The sequence below is a fragment of the Mobula birostris genome, chromosome 6, assembly GCF_030028105.1.
Source record: "Mobula birostris isolate sMobBir1 chromosome 6, sMobBir1.hap1, whole genome shotgun sequence".
Taxonomy (NCBI): domain Eukaryota; kingdom Metazoa; phylum Chordata; class Chondrichthyes; order Myliobatiformes; family Myliobatidae; genus Mobula; species Mobula birostris.
In genome coordinates, this window is record NC_092375.1 from 181,377,719 (window position 1) to 181,396,302 (window position 18,584).

Sequence of the window (18,584 nt, forward strand, 5' to 3'; positions counted from 1 at the left end):
TAACACAGTAGGGGGCTGTTCAGTCAGCTGTGTATGTTTTGACTACTCAGAGTGATCCAGCTAAGCTCACTCCTTGTTGTAGCCTTGCAACTTCTGTCCTGGCAGATTTCTTCTAAATACCACAGTTGAATCTACCTATCCTTGGTAGTGCATTCCAGACATAGAGACAGTAGAAAGGCAGGAGAGGAAGGAGAGTGAAGGCTTTAGTGTGGGGCAGGGGTTCCCAGTCTGAGGTTCACAGACTCCATGGCATAAAGAAGATTTGGGATCCCCTGGTGTCTGGGGACATAGGTGATTTGACTGGGTATCTCCAGCACTACCTATTTTTATTTCAGATTTCCACCATCTTCTGCAATCTGTTAGGCGTTTGAGTTGTGAATCAAGGGAACAAAGCCAAACTCACCATTGATCAGGCTTCCTGCGAGTGCATACACAGAAAGTGTCTGGACCAGATGTGTCGTCCGGCTCTGTCCTCAGATCCAGCTGCCAGAAGTACGGTATGTGCAGACATCTTTATCCTCTCCCTTCTTCAGTTTGAAGTTCCCACCTGCTTTAAGGCCAGCACCATCCTGGTGCTAAAGAAAATTATGGTAACGTGCCTTTGGCTCTGACATCCACAATCATGAAGTGCTTTGAGATGCTGATCCTGCATGTCAACTCCAGGCAACCTTGACTCGCTGCAATTCGCACACTGCTGAAAGAGGTCCACAATGGATGCCACCTGCCTGTTCACATACTCACCTCTGAGACATCTCGATAACAAAGGTACCTGTGACAAACTCCTATGTATTGACTATAGTTGTTGCGTCTGTGCAACTACATATCAATTAAATAAAAGCATGCATGCAGGAGATGGCTTTAATTGGTGTATTCATATTGCAGGGAGAGAGGGAGAGAGAGCAGATCAATGCGCATGCTTAGACAACAGATCAATGTGCATAGCTGAGTCATCAGTCCATACGTAGTGCCAGGGGGAGTCATTGCTCTAATAGGAACAGATCCATACGTTACACTTCCTCCCCCCTTTAGATTAATGCAATATAAAACTGTAATATTACAGAACATTCAATTTCCCTGTCCATATCCAAATAAAACTGCTTTCACAATAACGATCCATAACTAAACACTATACCAGAGATTCAGTCTTTTGGGAGATACTCTGTTTCTTTCGGGGTAGCACCTCTGGACCTGTGGAGTGGCATGAGGTTTGGCAGGTGTCTTGTCAAAGACCATGCTGTTGGTTGCCAGTGTCACATTGCCGAGAATGACATGATCATCACTGGGAGATAAGTCCAGTGGCTGTAATGTGTCCATCTTGTTGGATGCAGATGACTCCATTGTGCTTTTTGTTTGAGCATCCAGTATTTGGTCCACATGACGTCTCCATGTCTGATCTCCAACATCCACTGTGTACATCAGTGGTCCACTTCTTGCCACTAACCTATTGGGTGTCCACTTGTCTTCTTGATAATCATGCACTAGCACTTCCTGTCCAATCTTAAAGATCCTTGCTGCTTCACTTGGCAACTGGCTAAGTTGTTGATTCTGCACTTCCCTCCATAGATCTGGTTTCAGGAGGTCTGTGCAAGATCTGAGACTCCTGGTCATGAACAGCATTGTAGATGCTTGATTTGTCATTGCACGAACAGTATTTCGTCAAGTCTTCAATCTGTCCATCTATTCCTGACCACCACACATAGCTCTGGGAGAGACTCTTCATCTTGACTGTACCCAGCTGTCCTTCATGCAGATTCTCCAACACTCTCTTGCATAGTTTAGAGGGAACCACAACATGAGATCCTCACATCAGCATTCTTTGAGCTACCAACAGTTGGTTTCGTCTCACTGAGAACCTTGGGAACATAGGGATACCGTGAGCTGGCCATCCTTGCATGATGATGTCATAGACTTTTGACAATGTTAGTTCATTCCTTGTCTCTCTTTGTATTTCGGAATTTGTTACCGGCAACTGATCCACCATTGTGGTGAGGAACACTTCTGCTGGGTCACAGTATGAAGACTTTCCTTCTTCGTTGTCAGTAGTGGAAGACATGACAAGCCATCAGCTGTGTTGCTTGGTATCCTTGAATTCTATGTCATAAGAGTGGGCTCCTAGGAATAGCGCCCAACATTGTAACTGGGTAGTAGTTATCATTGGAATTCCCTTCCTGGAATTGATAATGGACACAAGGGGCTGGTGATCTGTCACTAGCATAAACTTTTATCCATTGAAGCAGTGGTGGAACTTCTTTATTCCCCATACTAGACTAAGAGTCCCCCGGTCAATGTGTGCATAGTTGAGTTCTGCTCTTGTCAGCAATCTTAAAGCAAACACAGTCAGACATTCAGATCTATCTTTCATTGTGTGTGACAAAATGGCACCAATGTCATAAGGGGACGTATCACACACCAGTCTGATGGACACAGAGAGTCTTAATGGTGAGCAGTTCGTCTGATGTTATTAGTCTCTTTGTTTTCTTGAATGCTTTTTCACATCTTTCTGATCATTCCCACATTGTTCCCATCTGTAACAGCGTGATCAATCGGTACAGCACTGTAGCAATGTGTTGGAGAAACAGGTGGTAGTAGTTTACAAGGCCCAGGTATGAACTGAGTTGTGACACATTTTCTGGTTTGGGTACCTGTAGCACTGCTTCAGTCTTCTCGCGTGACTTATATAAGCCCTGATTATCAATGACATGTCCACAATATGAGATTTAATTCTTAAGAAACTCACATTTCTCTCTTCTTGCGCAGAGACCGTACTCACTCAGCCTGTTAAGCACTTTACCAAGGTTCTGGAAGTGCTCTTTATCCTTCTTGCCAGTCACAATGATGTCATCAAGGTAACATTATGTTCCTGGGATATCTTGGAGCTCTTGGTCCATTGCTCTTTGCCAAACTGCTGGAGCTGACGTGACGCCAAAGACCAGCGATTATACGGGAACAGTCCCTTGTGAGTATTGATTCTGAGGAATTTCCTGTTTGACTCCTTGATTCCCATTTGCAGATAGGCTTCTGACAGGTCAATCTTTGCAAATCTCTCCCCGCCTGCCAAAGATGCAAAAATCTCTTCTATTTGTGGCGGGGATACCACACAGTACGCAGCACAAAGTCGATGCTCACTTTGAAGTCCTGACATATGTGAATGGCTCTGGCCTTCCCTTTCTTGATCACTGGGACAATGGGCATGGCCAAATCACTACACTCAACCTTTGAGAGTATTCCAGATACCTCCAAGTTCTGTAGTTCAGCATCCACTTTAGCACATAGTGCATAAGGCATTGGACGTACTTCATGGAATCTTGGTGTTGTTGCTTCATTCAGTTCAATTCTGGCCTTCATGCCTTTGAGTTTACCAATACCCTTCACCAACTCCTTCTCATTAGCATTAAGTAGCTGTGACAGTCTCTGTTGACTGGTACTATTTGGGCTGCAGTTGCCTGCTGATGACACATTGAGAGCACTGATTGTGTGCCAATCTAGCTGGATTTTTCTCAACCATTCTTGTTCAAAAAGTGTTGGCCCTCCTCCACTTTTCAACACATAAAGTTCTAATTGCTGTGTTGGCGTCCATAGATCACATTCACTTTCAGTTTGCCTTTGGGAGACGGTTTTTCTCCTGTGTAGGTCTTTAGCATCACTGAGGTCTTCTCTAATGATAGCTTAGAAAAGACTGTTAGAGTCAGATTCTGAAATGATAGACAAAGCTGACCCTGTGTCCAGCTCCATTTTCAGTTTTACACCAGACACATCTATTGAGATTCATATGATTTTGTGATCTGCTTCAGTAATGCTATGCAGTTCTAAGCATGACAGCTCACTGTTGTTAGGCTCTGTGGTGTCTGATTCTGTTTCACATTTAGTTACTTGATGCATTTGCTTAGGTTTGTGTTTGAAACTTTTCACTCAGTGTTATATTTCTCTTTGGTTGTGCTTTTTGTCTGCCTTGCACACCTTCTCTACGTGGCTTTGTCCTGACACTTTCTGCAAACTTTTTCTTTGACCCAACAGTCATTTGCATTATGGGAGTATTTGCCACATCAATAACATTTTTGGCTTTTTTGCACTTCACATTCTAAACTCATTTTCTGTCATTCTGCTACATCTTTTGTTGCAGTTTCTAACGATATTGAAATGATTAAAACCTGTTTAAGGTTAGGTCTCTTTCAGACAGTGGCCTCTTTTGAGTGCTTGCCACATACAAACTTGTCCCTTAATGCATCAGGAAATCCTTCTCTGAAGTCACAGTATTGGGAAATTTTGTGCAGTTCCGCAATGTATTCAGAAATGCTTTCATCTTTCACTGGTTCCTCTTGTGAAATCTAAATCTCTCAGTTATTACCATTGGTTTAGGGCTGAAAGAATTTTGTAAGATTGCAGGAATTTTATCAAATGTCATGCTTGCTGGCTTTTCAGGATGTCGCGAGGTTGTGTAAGAACCTGTACATTTTTGCACCCATTAAGCTAAGAAGTGTGGTGGCTTTCTGTTCCTCATCCACATTATTTGCCTTACAATACAGTTCAACCCTCTCTACATAAGTAGGTAGGAAAAAGGATGAGGTCCTGAAAGGAGAATATAGGGAGCTAGGAAGGGAGTTGAGAAAAAGGACCGCAAAGGTAGTAATCTCGGGATTACTGCCTGTGCCACGCGACAGTGAGAGTAGGAATGCGATGAGGTGGAGGGTAAATGCGTGGCTGAGGGATTGGAGCAGGGGGCAGGGATTCAAGTTTTTGGATCATTGAGACCTCTTTTGGCGCAGGCGTGACCTGTACAAAAAGGACGGGTTGCACCTGAATCCAAGGGGGACCAATATCCTGGCAGGGAGATTAGCGGGGGCTACTGAGGTGACTTTAAACTAGAATGGTTGGGGGGTGGGAATCAAATTAAAGAGGCTAGGTGTGAGGAGGTTAGTTCACTACAGGGGGATGGGAACCAGTGCAGAGAGACAGAGGGGTGTAAAGTGAGGGTAGAAACAAAAAGTACTATGGAGAAAAGTAAAAGTGGCAGGCCGACAAATCCAGGGCAAGCATTAAAGAGGGCCACTTTTCAGCATAATTGTAAAAGGACTAAGAGAGTTGTGAAAGAGCGCCTGAAGGCTTTGTGTGTCAATGCAAGGAGCATTCGTAATAAGGTGGATGAATTGAAAGTGCAGATTGTTATTAATGATTATGATATAGTTGGGATCACAGAGACATGGCTCCAGGATGACCAGGGATGGGAGCTCAGGGATACATTCAGGGCTATTCAATATTCAGGAGGGATAGACATGAAGGAAGGGGAGGTGGGGTGGCGTTGCTGGTTAAAGAAGAGATTAACGCAATAGAAAGGAAGGACATAAGCCGGGAAGATGTGGAATCGATATGGGTAGAGCTGCGTAACACTAAGGGGCAGAAGACGCTGGTGGGAGTTGTGTACAGGCCACCTAACAGTAGTAGTGAGGTCGGAGATGGTATTAAACAGGAAATTAGAAATGTGTGCAATAAAGGAACAGCAGTTATAATGGGTGACTTCAATCTACATGTAGATTGGGTGAACCAAATTGGTAAAGGTGCTGAGGAAGAGGATTTCTTGGAATGTATGCGGGATGGTTTTTTGAACCAACATGTCGAGGAACCAACTAGAGAGCAGGCTATTCTGGACTGGGTTTTGAGCAATGAGGAAGGGTTAATTAGCGATCTTGTCGTGAGAGGCCCCTTGGGTAAGAGTGACCATAATATGGTGGAATTCTTCATTAAGATGGAGAGTGACATAGTTAATTCAGAAACAAAGGTTCTGAACTTAAAGAGGGGTAACTTTGAAGGTATGAGACGTTAATTAGCTAAGATAGACTGGCAAATGACACTTAAAGGATTGACGGTGGATATGCAATGGCAAGCATTTAAAGGTTGCATGGATGAACTACAACAATTGTTCATCCCAGTTTGGCAAAAGAATAAATCAAGGAAGGTAGTGCACCCGTGGCTGACAAGAGAAATTAGGGATAGTATCAATTCCAAAGAAGAAGCATACAAATTAGCCAGAGAAAGTGGATCACCTGAGGACTGGGAGAAATTCAGAGTTCAGCAGAGGAGGACAAAGGGCTTAATTAGGAAGGGGAAAAAAGATTATGAGAGAAAACTGGCAGGAAACATAAAAACAGACTGTAAAAGCTTTTATAGATATGTGAAAAGGAAAAGACTGGTAAAGACAGATGTAGGTCCCCTGCAGACAGAAACAGGTGAATTGATTATGGGGAGCAAGGACATGGCAGACCAATTGAATAATTACTTTGGTTCTGTCTTCACTAAGGAGGACATAAATAATCTTCCAGAAATAGTAGGGGACAGAGGGTCCAGTGAGATGGAGGAACTGAGCGAAATACATGTTAGTAGGGAAGTGGTGTTAGGTAAATTGAAGGGATTGAAGGCAGATAAATCCCCAGGGCCAGATGGTCTGCATCCCAGGGTGCTTAAGGAAGTAGCCCAAGAAATAGTGGATGCATTAGTGATAATTTTTCGAAACTCGTTAGATTCTGGACTAGTTCCTGAGGATTGGAGGGTGGCTAATGTAACTCCACTTTTTAAAAAAGGAGGGAGAGAGAAACCGGGGAATTATAGACCGGTTAGCCTAACGTCAGTGGTGGGGAAACTGCTGGAGTCAGTTATCAAGGATGTGATAACAGCACATTTGGAAAGCGGTGAAATGATCGGACAAAGTCAGCATGGATTTGTGAAGGGAAAATCATGTCTGACGAATCTCATAGAATTTTTTGAGGATGTAACTAGTAGAGTGGATAGGGGAGAACCAGTGGATGTGGTATATTTGGATTTTCAGAAGGCTTTTGACAAGGTCCCACACAGGAGATTAGTGTGCAAACTTAAAGCACACGGTATTGCGGGTAAGGTATTGGTGTGGGTGGAGAGTTAGTTAGCAGACAGGAAGCAAAGAGTGGGAATAAACGGGACCTTTTCAGAATGGCAGGCGGTGACTAGTGGGGTACCGCAAGGCTCAGTGCTGGGACCTCAGTTGTTTACAATATATATTAATGACTTGGATGAGGGAATTAAATGCAGCATCTCCAAGTTTGCGGATGACACGAAGCTGGGTGGCAGTATTAGCTGTGAGGAGGATGCTAAGAGGATGCAGGGTGACTTGGATAGGTTAAGTGAGTGGGCAAATTCATGGCAGATGCAATTTAATGTGGATAAATGTGAAGTTATCCACTTTGGTGGCAAAAATAGGAAAACAGATTATTATCTGAATGGTGGCCAATTAGGAAAAGGGGAGGTGCAACGAGACCTGGGTGTCATTATACACCAGTCATTGAAAGTGGGCATGCAGGTACAGCAGGCGGTGAAAAAGGCGAATGGTATGCTGGCATTTATAGCGAGAGGATTCGAGTACAGGAGCAGGGAGGTACTACTGCAGTTGTACAAGGCCTTGGTGAGCCCACACCTGGAGTATTGTGTGCAGTTTTGGTCCCCTAATCTGAGGAAAGACATCCTTGCCATAGAGGGAGTACAAAGAAGGTTCACCAGATTGATTCCTGGGATGGCAGGACTTTCATATGAAGAAATACTGGATGAACTGAGCTTGTACTCGTTGGAATTTAGAAGATTGAGGGGGGATCTGATTGAAACGTATAAGATCCTAAAGGGATTGGACAGGCTAGATGCAGGAAGATTGTTCCCGATGTTGGGGAAGTCCAGAACGAGGGGCCACAGTTTGAGGATAGAAGGGAAGCCTTTTAGGACTGAGATTAGGAAAAACTTCTTCACACAGAGAGTGGTGAATCTGTGGAATTCTGTGCCACAGGAAACAGTTGAGGCCAGTTCATTGGCTATATTTAAGAGGGAGTTAGATATGGCCCTTGTGGCTACGGGGGTCAGGGGATATGGAGGGAAGGCTGGGGCGGGGTTCTGAGTTGGATGATCAGCCATGATCATAATAAATGGCGGTGCAGGCTCGAAGGGCCGAATGGCCTACTCCTGCACCTATTTTCTATGTATGTTTCTATGTACATAAGACACCCAGTCTTCATTAGCACTATCAAATTCATCAGCTTTCCTGACAAAAGCCATTGTCACATTATCCTGTAATCATCTTGTAACTATCAGGGCAGTTAGTGATATTCTTTGACATTCAGGTTTGTACTTGGCACCAATTTATTGTGTCTGTGCAGTTACATATCATTTAAATAAAAGCATGCATTTGGGAGATGAGTTTAACTGGAGGGGAGAAGGGGGGAAGAATAGAGAGAGAAAAAAGAGAGAAAACAGAGAGAAGATAGAGAGGAGAGAGAGGAAAGAGAGGGTAGAGAGAAAAGAGAGAGAAGATAGAGAGGAGAGAGAGGAAAGAGAGGGGAGAAAAGAGAGAGAGTAGGAAAGAGAGAGCAGAGAGCGAGAACAGAGAGAATGAACAGAGAGAGAGGGAGAACAGAGAGAGCGAGAAGGAACAGAGAGGGAGAGGGAACCGAGGGAGAGAGGGAACAGAGGGGGAGAGGGAACAGAGAGAGAGAACAGAGACAGAGAGAACAGACAGAGAGAGAGAACAGACAGAGAGAGAACAGACAGAGAGAGAACAGAGAGAGAGAGAGAACAGAGAGAGAGAGAACAGAGAGAGAACAGAGAGAGAGAGAGAACAGAGAGAGTGAGAGGGAACAGAGAGAGAGAGGGAACAGAGGGAGAGAGAACAGAGAGAGACAGAACAGAGAGAGAGAATGGAGAGAGAAAGAGAACAGAGAGAGAGAACGAGAACACAGAAAGAGAGAGAGAACGGAGGGAGAGATTGAATGACTGCACATGTGTAAACAACAGATCAATGCATATAGGTAAGTTTTTGGTCCACAGATAGTGCTGAGTCTTTGCTCTAAAAGAAACAGATCCATACATTACAATAGTTCCACATTCAGTATTGATAATCCAAACTAACTCATTTCCACACTACTAGACCTAGGACATGACAGCTCTCTCTGCAAATGGATTCTCAACATCTTGACCAACAGACCACCATCAATAAGGATAGGTTGCAACACCTCTGCCACAATTTTCACAATACTGATGGCCCATAATCAAATTTTCTCTGACCCTAACTTTACTTTGTACACATCTATGACTATGTGGCCGGATCTTGCACTAACTCCATCTACAAGTTGATAGATAACCCCACCACAGTGGGTCAGATCTCAAACAAGGGTAAGGCAGAGTACATAGAAAGCTGACTGTCATTTCAAGACAACAAACTTCCCCTCAATGTCAACAAAACAAACATTTTCAGGAAATGGAGTTGAGTACATGTCCCTATCTGCATCAATGGTGATGAGGTGAGATGGCCAAGAGCTTCAAATTCCTAGGTGTAAACATCACCAACAGCCTGTCCTTGCCCAACCATGTAGACACTATGACCAAGAAAGCACACCACTGCCTGGACTTCCTCAGGAGGCCAAGGAAATTCAGAAAGTCCTTTGTGACCCTCATCAATATTTATAGATGCATTATACAGCGCATCTCATCAGATGTGTCATGGCCTGATATATGATAACAAGAGGTTCACCATGAAGTTCACTCAAAAACATTGAAATAGAGCAACAATGGGCTTTTTCACCCTTTGAGCTTATCCAACACTCAACAAGATTTTTTTTGGGGTGTGCCTGTGTGCGTGCGAGTCTGTGCGTGTGCATGTGTGCATCCATGATGATGTCTTTTTCATGGCTTTTTACAAGGCGTGGAATGAGAGAGAGAGAGAGACTGTGTGGCATGCCACTCCTCACACAGACATTTTTTCGCAGTATTTTCCCCTTATTGCGATCTCGACACTCAACCCGGCACGGATGGAAAGCGTACTCGGGAGCGGACTCACCTGGTTTCGAACCCGGGAACCTCCGCTCCCAGGTCCGACGCTGATGTCGTTGCATCACCAGCCGACCCTACTCATCAAGATTATGGTTAATTATCTGTCTAAACATCTTTTTCCTGCAATATCACCACAATCTGTGATTCCCAGAATTCTTTTGATCTCTGTTTGTAATAAATTAAATGACTGAGTCTCCACAGTCCTCTAGGATAAAGAATTCTGGAGATTCTTGGAGTACTGTGTGCAGTTCTGGTCACCTCGCTATAGGAAGGATGTGGAAACCATAGCAAAAGTGCAGAGGAGATTTACAAGAATGTTGCCTGGATTGGGGTGCATGCCTTATGCAAATAGATTGAGTGAACTTGGCCTTTTCTCCTTGGAGCAACGGAGGATGAGAGGTGACCTGATAGAGGTGTATAAGATGATGAGAGGCATTGATCGTGTGGATAGTCAGAGGCTTTTTCCCAGGGCTGAAATGGTTGCCACAAGAGGACACAGGTTTAAGGTGCTGGGGAGTAGGTACAGAGATGTCAGGGGTAAGTTTTTTACGCAGAGTGTGGTGAGTGCGTGGAATGGGCTGCCGGCAATGGTGGTGGAGGCGGATATGATAGGGTCTTTTAAGAGACTTTTAGATAGGTACACGGAGCTTAGTAAAATAAAGGGCTATAGGTAAGCCTAGTAATTTCTAAGGTAGAGACATGTTCGGCACAACTCTGGGGGCTGAAGGGCCTGTATTGTGCTGCAGGTTTTCTTTGTTTCTATGTTTCTATTCTCAACTCCCAGCTTGAAGAAATTTCTCATCATCTCGTACTTAAGCAGCCTACCTCTTATTTTGAGATTGTTACCTTTGGTTTTAGACTCCTCAGTCAGGAAAGTGATACTTCTTGCATGCAGTATATCCTTGTCGAGCCCTAAAAGAATTTTGCAAGTTTCAGTAAGATTGACCCTCATTTCTTTGAACTCTAGAGAATATTCCACAGAACCTACACATTCTCCCCTCACAAGGCAAGCACACCCCCCCTTGGAAACATTCCACTTCATTGATTTCGCTCTGTGGCAAGTATCTTTTTTTAAAAAGTAAGACAAAAACTGTATACATATTCAGTTACAATCTGGCCAAGGTTTCCTTTAATTGCAGTAAAGCATACTTATTCCTCTATTGAAATCCTTTCATGGTAAGACCTAACCTAGCACTCATTTTTCTAATCACTGACTTTGTAATTAAAACTATAATAAAACCTCTGGCAAGAAGCTAGACATAACATTCGGAAATACCTAAAGGTCTTGTTTAACACATACAAAATACTGCAGGAACTCAGCACGTCAGGCTACATCCATGGTTTTCTAAAATTTGGAGAATCTCTTCTGCCTGTCGAAATTCAGGCTAGGACAGAAGGAGGGGGTACAAAACTTAGCTCAAAATTAGCTCAAAAGGAAAACTGTGTTTATAATGCTAGTGGCTAGCAGTATTTTACCTTTAGTTAAGACCTCTCGGCCAGATAGGTATCGCATTCGGGATATGATGACCAGGAGCCATTGACGAGTAGACCAATGAGACAGACACTGCATTGAGGAAAGAGTTACCTGAACTATCACAAGGTCTACCAGAATGTCAGCAAATTGACCCTAAAGGCAGTTTCAGCATAGATAAAGAGGAAAGGGTGATATTATATCTGCTGTTACTGTATTTACACAACCCCAGGTAAAGGTATATCATACCAACAGAAGAAATTCTGACCTATTATCACCTATGAAAATCTTCAATCAGAACTCCTGTGCTTTGGGAGTAATTCAATTATTGGTCCATTGTGAAGCAAGGGAGGCAAGGAGGAAATATGAATCCATCATTGGAGGACAGAGATCTAGGGAGTCTAATCAATTGCCACTAGCATAGAGCTTGGCATATTTGAAACTCTGAAGACTTTATACTGGATGAAGTCTTCAGAGTGTCACATCTGGCCTGCTGCACTGATTCGGGTTTGATCCTGATCTTGGATGCTCTCTGTCTAGGGTTTGTGTGCTCTCACTGATAACCACACCTGCATGAGGTGCATTGAGCTGCACCTCCTTAGACAAGGTGTTAAGGAACTAGAGTCACACCTCAATGACCCTCAGCTCAAATGGGAAAATGAGAAGGTGCTAGATAGGGGTGATTGGCTCCCTGTAGCTCCTAAGTTACAGGAGGCAGATACCTGGGTAACTGTCAGGAAAGGGAAAGGGAAGAGACAGCCAGTGCTGAGTTCCCCTGTGGCCGTTGCCCTCAATAATAAGTATATTATTGGTTTGGCTACTCTTGGTGGGGACAACCTACAATGGAGAAGCCGTGATGAACAGGTCTCTGGTACTGAGTCCAGCTATGGGGCTTAAAAGGGAAGTAGGGAGAAGAGGAGTGGAGTGGTGCGACGGGATTCCATAATTAGAGGAGCAGAAAGGAGATTCTGTGGACCTGGTGGTATGCAGCCTCCCAGGTGCCAGTCAGGGATGTCTCGCATTGAGTCCATTGTATTCTAAAGGGGGAGGGTGAACAGCCGGATCTCGTGGTACATATAGGTACCAATAATATAGGTAGGAAAAGGAAGTAAGTCCTGAAGAGAGAATTTAGTGAGTTAGGCCAAATGCTGAAAAGCAGGACCTCTAGTATAGTGATCTCTGGATTGCTGCCTGCGCCATTTGCCAGTGAGAGCAAGAATTGGATGATTAGGCAGATGAATGCATCGGTGAAGAATCAGTGTGGGGCAGGGTATCAGATTTCTAGATCCTTGGGATCTCTTATGGGGAAGATATAACCTATACAAAAGAGAGCAAGTATAAAATATGAAGGCAAGCTAGCCAATAATGTAAAGGCAGATACAAAAAGCTTTCTCAGATATATTGAGTAAAATAGAGACAAGAGTGGACAATGGCCCACTGTAGAATGATCTCTAGGAAGAAGTACAGTCGACGTTTCAAGCCGAGACCCTTCGTTAGGTCTAACTGAAAGAAGAGCTAGTAAGAGATTTGAAAGGGGGAGGGGGAGGGGGAGATCCAAAATGATAGGAGAAGACAGGAGGGGGAGGGATGGAGCCAAGAGCTGGACAGTAGATTAGCAAAAGGGATATGAGAGGATCATGGGACAGGAAGCCCAGGGAGAAAGAAAAGGGGGAGTTAGTCCTGACGAAGGGTCTCGGCCTGAAACGTCGAGTGTACCTCTTCCTAGAGATGCTGCCTGGCCTGCTGCGTTCACCAGGAACTTTGATGTGTGTTGCTTGAATTTCCAGCATCTGCAGAATTCCTCGTGTTTGCACTGTAGAATGATGCTGGAGAGGTAGTAATGGGGGACAAAGAAATGGCAGATGAACTTATTAAGTATTTTCTGTCGGTCTTCACTGGAAGACATGAGTAGAATGCCAGAAATGCGAGAGCATCAGGGGTCAGAAGTTAGTGTCATTGCAATTACCAAGGAGGATGTCAGAATCAGGATCAGTTTTAACAGCACCGGTATATGGCGTGGGATTAACGGCGGCAGTACTGTACAATGAAATAATTGATAAATAAATATATAGAGAAAAGAAATACTGAATTACAGTAAGTATACTTATGTCTATTAAGTAGTTAAGTTAAAAATAAGTAGTGCTAAAAAAACAAAAATCAAAAAATGTAGTGAGTTGTTGATGGGTCCAATGTCCATTTAGAAACCAGATGGCAGAGGGGAAGGAACTGTTCCTGGATCACTGAATGTGTACCTTCAGTTTTCTGTACCTTCTTCTTGATGGTAACAATGAAAAGAGGGCATGCCCTGGGTGGTGGGAGCCCTTAATGATGGACGCTGCCTTCCTAAGGCCCGCTCCCTGAAGGTGTCTTGGATATTACGGAGGCTAGTACCCATGATGGAGCTGACTTATCTTACAAGTTCCTGCAATTTACTTCAATCTTGTGCAATACTGCCCCTCTTCCCCCATACCAGACAGTGATGCAGACAGTCAGAATGCCTTCCACAGTACATTTGTAGTTTTCAAGTGTTTTAGTTGACAAACTAAATCTCCTCAAACTCCTAATGAAATATAGCCGCTGTCTTGCCTTCGTTATAGCTGCCCCAATATGTTGTACGTAGGTAAGATCGTGACACCCAGATCACACAAAGATTGCTCACTCTCTCCAGTTCAGATCCCTCTATGAGGATAGGTTTGTGTTCATTCATAATAACTCTTCTGAAGACCACAGTCATCTCTTTCATCTTGCTGACACTGAGTGCAAGGTTGTTGCTGTGACACCACTCAACAAATTGCTTGGAAAGCAAAAAATTCTGAGGGCAGGTAAGTCACTTGGACCAGACGGACTACACCCCGGGTTCTGAAAGTGGTAGCTGAAGAGATTGTGGCAGCATTAGTGATGATCTTCCACAAATCACAGTATTTTGGATTGATTCCTGAGGACTGGAAAACTGCAAAATTCATGTCATTCTTTCAGAAGGAAGGGAGAGAACTGAAAGGAAATTATAGGCAAGTTATAATCCTACCAAATATTGAAAGACCCAGATAGAGTGAATGTAGACTGGAATTTTCCTATAGTAGTTAAGACTACGCCCAGACAGCACAGCCTCAGGATTGAGGAATGTCTATTTGGAACAGAGATGAAGAAAAATTTCTTTAGCCAGAGGATAGTGAATCTGTGGAATTCATTGTGAGGCCAAGTCACTGGGTATATTTAATGCATGGTAGATGGGTCCTGGATTAATAAGGGCATCAAAGTTTATGGGGAGAAGGCAGGAGAATGGGATTGAGAAGGATAATAAATTAATCAGCCACGATGGAACAGGGGAGAAGACTCAAAAGGCTGATTGCCCTAATTCTGCTCCCATGTCTTACAGGATCTCTTCTGGCTCCAATCAATGCAATCATGAAGAAGGTACGCCACTTTGTTAGGAGTTTGAGGAGTTATTGTATGTCACTGAAGATTCTTATAAATTGTCACACAGCCTGGCAGGAGGCTGCAGACTCATTTAGTTCCATCATGGGCACAACCCCCCCCAACCTCCCCCATCATGGACATCTTCATGAGACGGTGGCTCAAGAAGGTGGCATTCATCTTTCAGGATCCTCACCATTCAGAACATGCTATCTTCTCATTTCTATCATCATGGAGGGTATACAGCAGCCTGAACACCCACACTCAGTGATTATGGGAACAGTTTCTTCCCCTCTGCCACCAGATTTCTGAAAGGTTTCTGACCAATCTTTTTTTAATCCATTTTTCGCATTTCTTCTGTATTTTGTAGATTTTTCTCTCCACTGTACTGCTGCCACAAAACTACAAATTTCACGTCGTCTGTCATTGACAATAAAACTGACTCTGATTCAGAATATGACCTTGCGTTCCTCCCATATCTCTTTTCACATGCTTGCCTGTCTGCCTCCTGGACTGATTAAGTTCCCTTCTGTCTTTAACTGCAGCTTGCCACGATGGGACTGTGTATCCAGTTTCTGTCAAAATAATTTGAAAAACATTAGGAAATCTTTCTGCAAGAATGTTGGATCCTTGTGGTATCCAACTTGTATGGGTCCACCTTTGCCAGAAATGAAATTACTAAACCTGAAATCTGAAGTTCTTAAGTCCTTCCTGCTCAATCAACTCTTAAACCATATATTTATTTTCAATATCTTCCTGTTCCTAAGTGCCTAGGACTGGTACCAGAAAAAATCCAAAGTCATACAGTATCAAGAGAACCGTGTATATATAGTTAGGGTGCCTAAGACTTTGCATAGTGCTGTTGTAATTTATGTATTGCACAGCACTGCTGCTGCATAAACAAACACATTCCGTGATGTATGTGAGTATTATAAACCTGATACTGATTTGGGTCTCTTTTGTGGACTGAGAGTGGAAAAGGGGCAGGGAGAGGGGTATTATGGTTGAGAAAAGGGAAAGGAAGAGAGAAGAGAGAGGGAAGCATCAGAGAGACATTCTGTAACGATCAATGGAACAATTGTTTGGAATCAAATGACCTTGGCTGGTGTCTGCACCCACACTCCCCCCACCCTGAGACTTCTATCATCTGTTCCACACTCCTCCAGCAGCGCTCCACCATCGCCATTCCCAATACCTTTTGCTTCCACTAGATTTACAAACTTGCCCTCTGCTCCACATTGACAGACACAGTACTGTGCAAAAGTATTGGGCACCCTGGCCTAAGACTACTGCACCACGCTGTAGTTGCGAGAGAAATGATAGCCCAAGTCATTGAGAGAACGAATTCAATCCACCTAGCAAATCTGGCATTACACAAAGCGGAAGTTCAAATAATAGCGAATTCAAGCAGTATAAGAGGTATCATAAGGAAGGGGAGATAAGATTAGAAGTATCATATAAAGTGATTAACTCCAGTGATAGCAATGCAAGAGAATATTGAAGTATTAAGTGATTGTGATTGCATTCCACAGTACAAACTGTGGAAGAAATGATGTAAATATAATAACATGTTCATTTGAGAAGTCACTCAGAAACAACACCCTTTGTATAAAAAGGGGATATCAGTATAGTGTATGAAAATGCACCCTCAGGTTCTGAAAGAGGTAGCCTTAGAGATTGTGGAGGCATTAGCAATGATCTTTAAAAAATCCTTGGACTCTGGCATGGTGCCAGAGGACTGGAAAATTGCAAATGTCACTCCACTCTTTAAGAAAGGAAGAAGGCAGCAGAAAAGAAATTATAGACCAGTTAGCCTGCCCTCAGCGGTTGGGAAGACGTTAGAGTTAATTGTGGGGGTGTATGGGGTGTCAGGGAGGGGTAGCACCTCTGGTGGGGGAACATGTCGCGTCCTTTTCAGGGCGGTTAGTCCACCTTTGGTCCCCACCTGGCACTCAGCTCTCACCTGTGGCTCCCCATAGCTGTTTGCATGTGACAGCGGCCACATCCTGGGCAACGTCTTCGACAAGCCGGCTAAACCAGGTGAGGGTAGCCGACGGGTCTCAAACCCTCGGTGAGATAGGGAGTTGTCTATCCCAGCATGTGAAGACAGACTCCGGCGGATTGAGCGGATGAGACCAATGGAAGGTCCAACGGTCAAGAAGGTGGTCTCTGCAAGCGTCGTGGAACGTGTAGAGCAGGACAAGACATAGGAGACATCTAGTCATCTACTGTGCCTAGTCCCATCTCCAGCCGTCTCAACTCTGTCTTGCCACTGGATCCAGATGGGAATTGGGAAGGAAGAGTGAGGCAGGTGCTGTGCAACTCTCGCTCACTTAAATGCTAATCACACGCTAGTCTCAACACCATCATAATGGTGTCGAGGTCCTCATCGACGGCGATGGACGAACACAAAAAAAGAGTTAATTATTAAGGATGAGGTGATGGAGTACTTTGTAATACAGGGCAAGAAAGGACAAATTCAGCATGGTTTCCTTCAGGGAAAGTCCTGACTGACAAACCTATTGGAATTCTTTGAGGAGATTACAAGAAAAGGTGCTACACATGAGGCTGCTAACAAAGTTAAGAGCCCATGGTATTACAGGAAAGTTACTAACATGTTTAGAGCATTGGCTGATTGGTAGGAGGCAGCAATTGTGAATAAAAGGATCTTTTCTGGGTGGGTGTCAGTGACTAGTGGTGTTCCGCAAGGGTTGATGTCGGGACCACTTCTTTTTATGCTGTATAAAAATGATTTAGATGATGAAATAGATGGCTTTGTTGCCAAGTTTGCAGATGATATGAAGATTGGTGGAGGGGCAGGTAGTGTTGAGGAAACAGGTAGGATGTGGAAGGAATTAGACAGATTAGGAGAATGGGCAACAAATTGGCAAATGGAATATAATGTTGGAAAATGCACAGTCATGCATTTGGTAGTAGAAATAAATGTGCAGACTATTATCTAAACAGGGAGAAAATCCAAAAATCTGAGATGCAAAGGGACTTGGGAGTTCTTGTGCAGAACACCCTAAAGCAGGGGTAGGCAACCTTAAGCACAAATGATTTTCTAGCATGCGTTATTCATGAATTTGAGGCAAAACTTAATTAGATGTATTTAAATGGATAATTCCCATATTTCAAGTTTTTGTGGCATTTATCTGGCCCACCATCTGCTCATTAATACGCGATCTGGCCCACAGAGGCAAAAAGGTTGCCGACCCCTGCCCTAAAGGTTAACTTGGAGGTTGATTCAGTGGTGAGGAAGGCAAATGCAATGTTAGCATTCATGTGAAAATTTCTTGAATACAAGAGCAGGGATGTGATGCTGAGGCTTTATAAGGCACTGGTGAAGCCTCACCTTGAGTATTGTGAACAGTTTTGGGCCCCTCATCTTAGAAAAGGTGCTGGCATTGGAGAGGGTCCAGAGGAGGTTCACAAGGATGATTCCAGGAATGAAAGGGTTACCACACGAGGAACGTTTGATGGCTCTGGGTCAGTACTTGCTGGAATTCAGAAGGATGAGGGTGTAGCTCATTGAAACCTTTTGAATGTTGAAAGGCCTAGACAGAGTAGATATGGAAAGGATGTTTCCCGTGGCAGGGAAGTCCAGGACAGGAAGATAGGGTTGCAAAGACAGCTTTTGGCACATTGGCCTTCATAAATCAAAGTGTTAAGTACAGGAGACAGGATGTTATATTGAAGTTGCATAAGAGTTGGTGAGGCCTAATTTGGAACATTGTGTATTGTTTTCGTTATCTACCTACAGGAAAGATGTAAACAAGACTGAACATGTACAGAGAAAATTTACAAGGATGTTGCTAAGTCTGGAGGACCTGAGGAAAGAATGAATAGATAAGGACTTTACTCC

General features: G+C 43.8%; 1 protein-coding gene across 1 annotated transcript in view; it reads right to left on the bottom strand.

The window, feature by feature from the left end:
- The window catches only part of LOC140198658 (dipeptidyl peptidase 4-like), a 188,561-nt gene that overhangs the window by 135,833 nt on the left and 34,144 nt on the right, over positions 1–18,584 (bottom strand). The window contains exon 4 of the mRNA XM_072259665.1: positions 10,681–10,746. Coding sequence (XP_072115766.1) covers positions 10,681–10,746 — 66 coding nt within the window. The remainder of the gene's footprint in view (positions 1–10,680; positions 10,747–18,584) is intronic.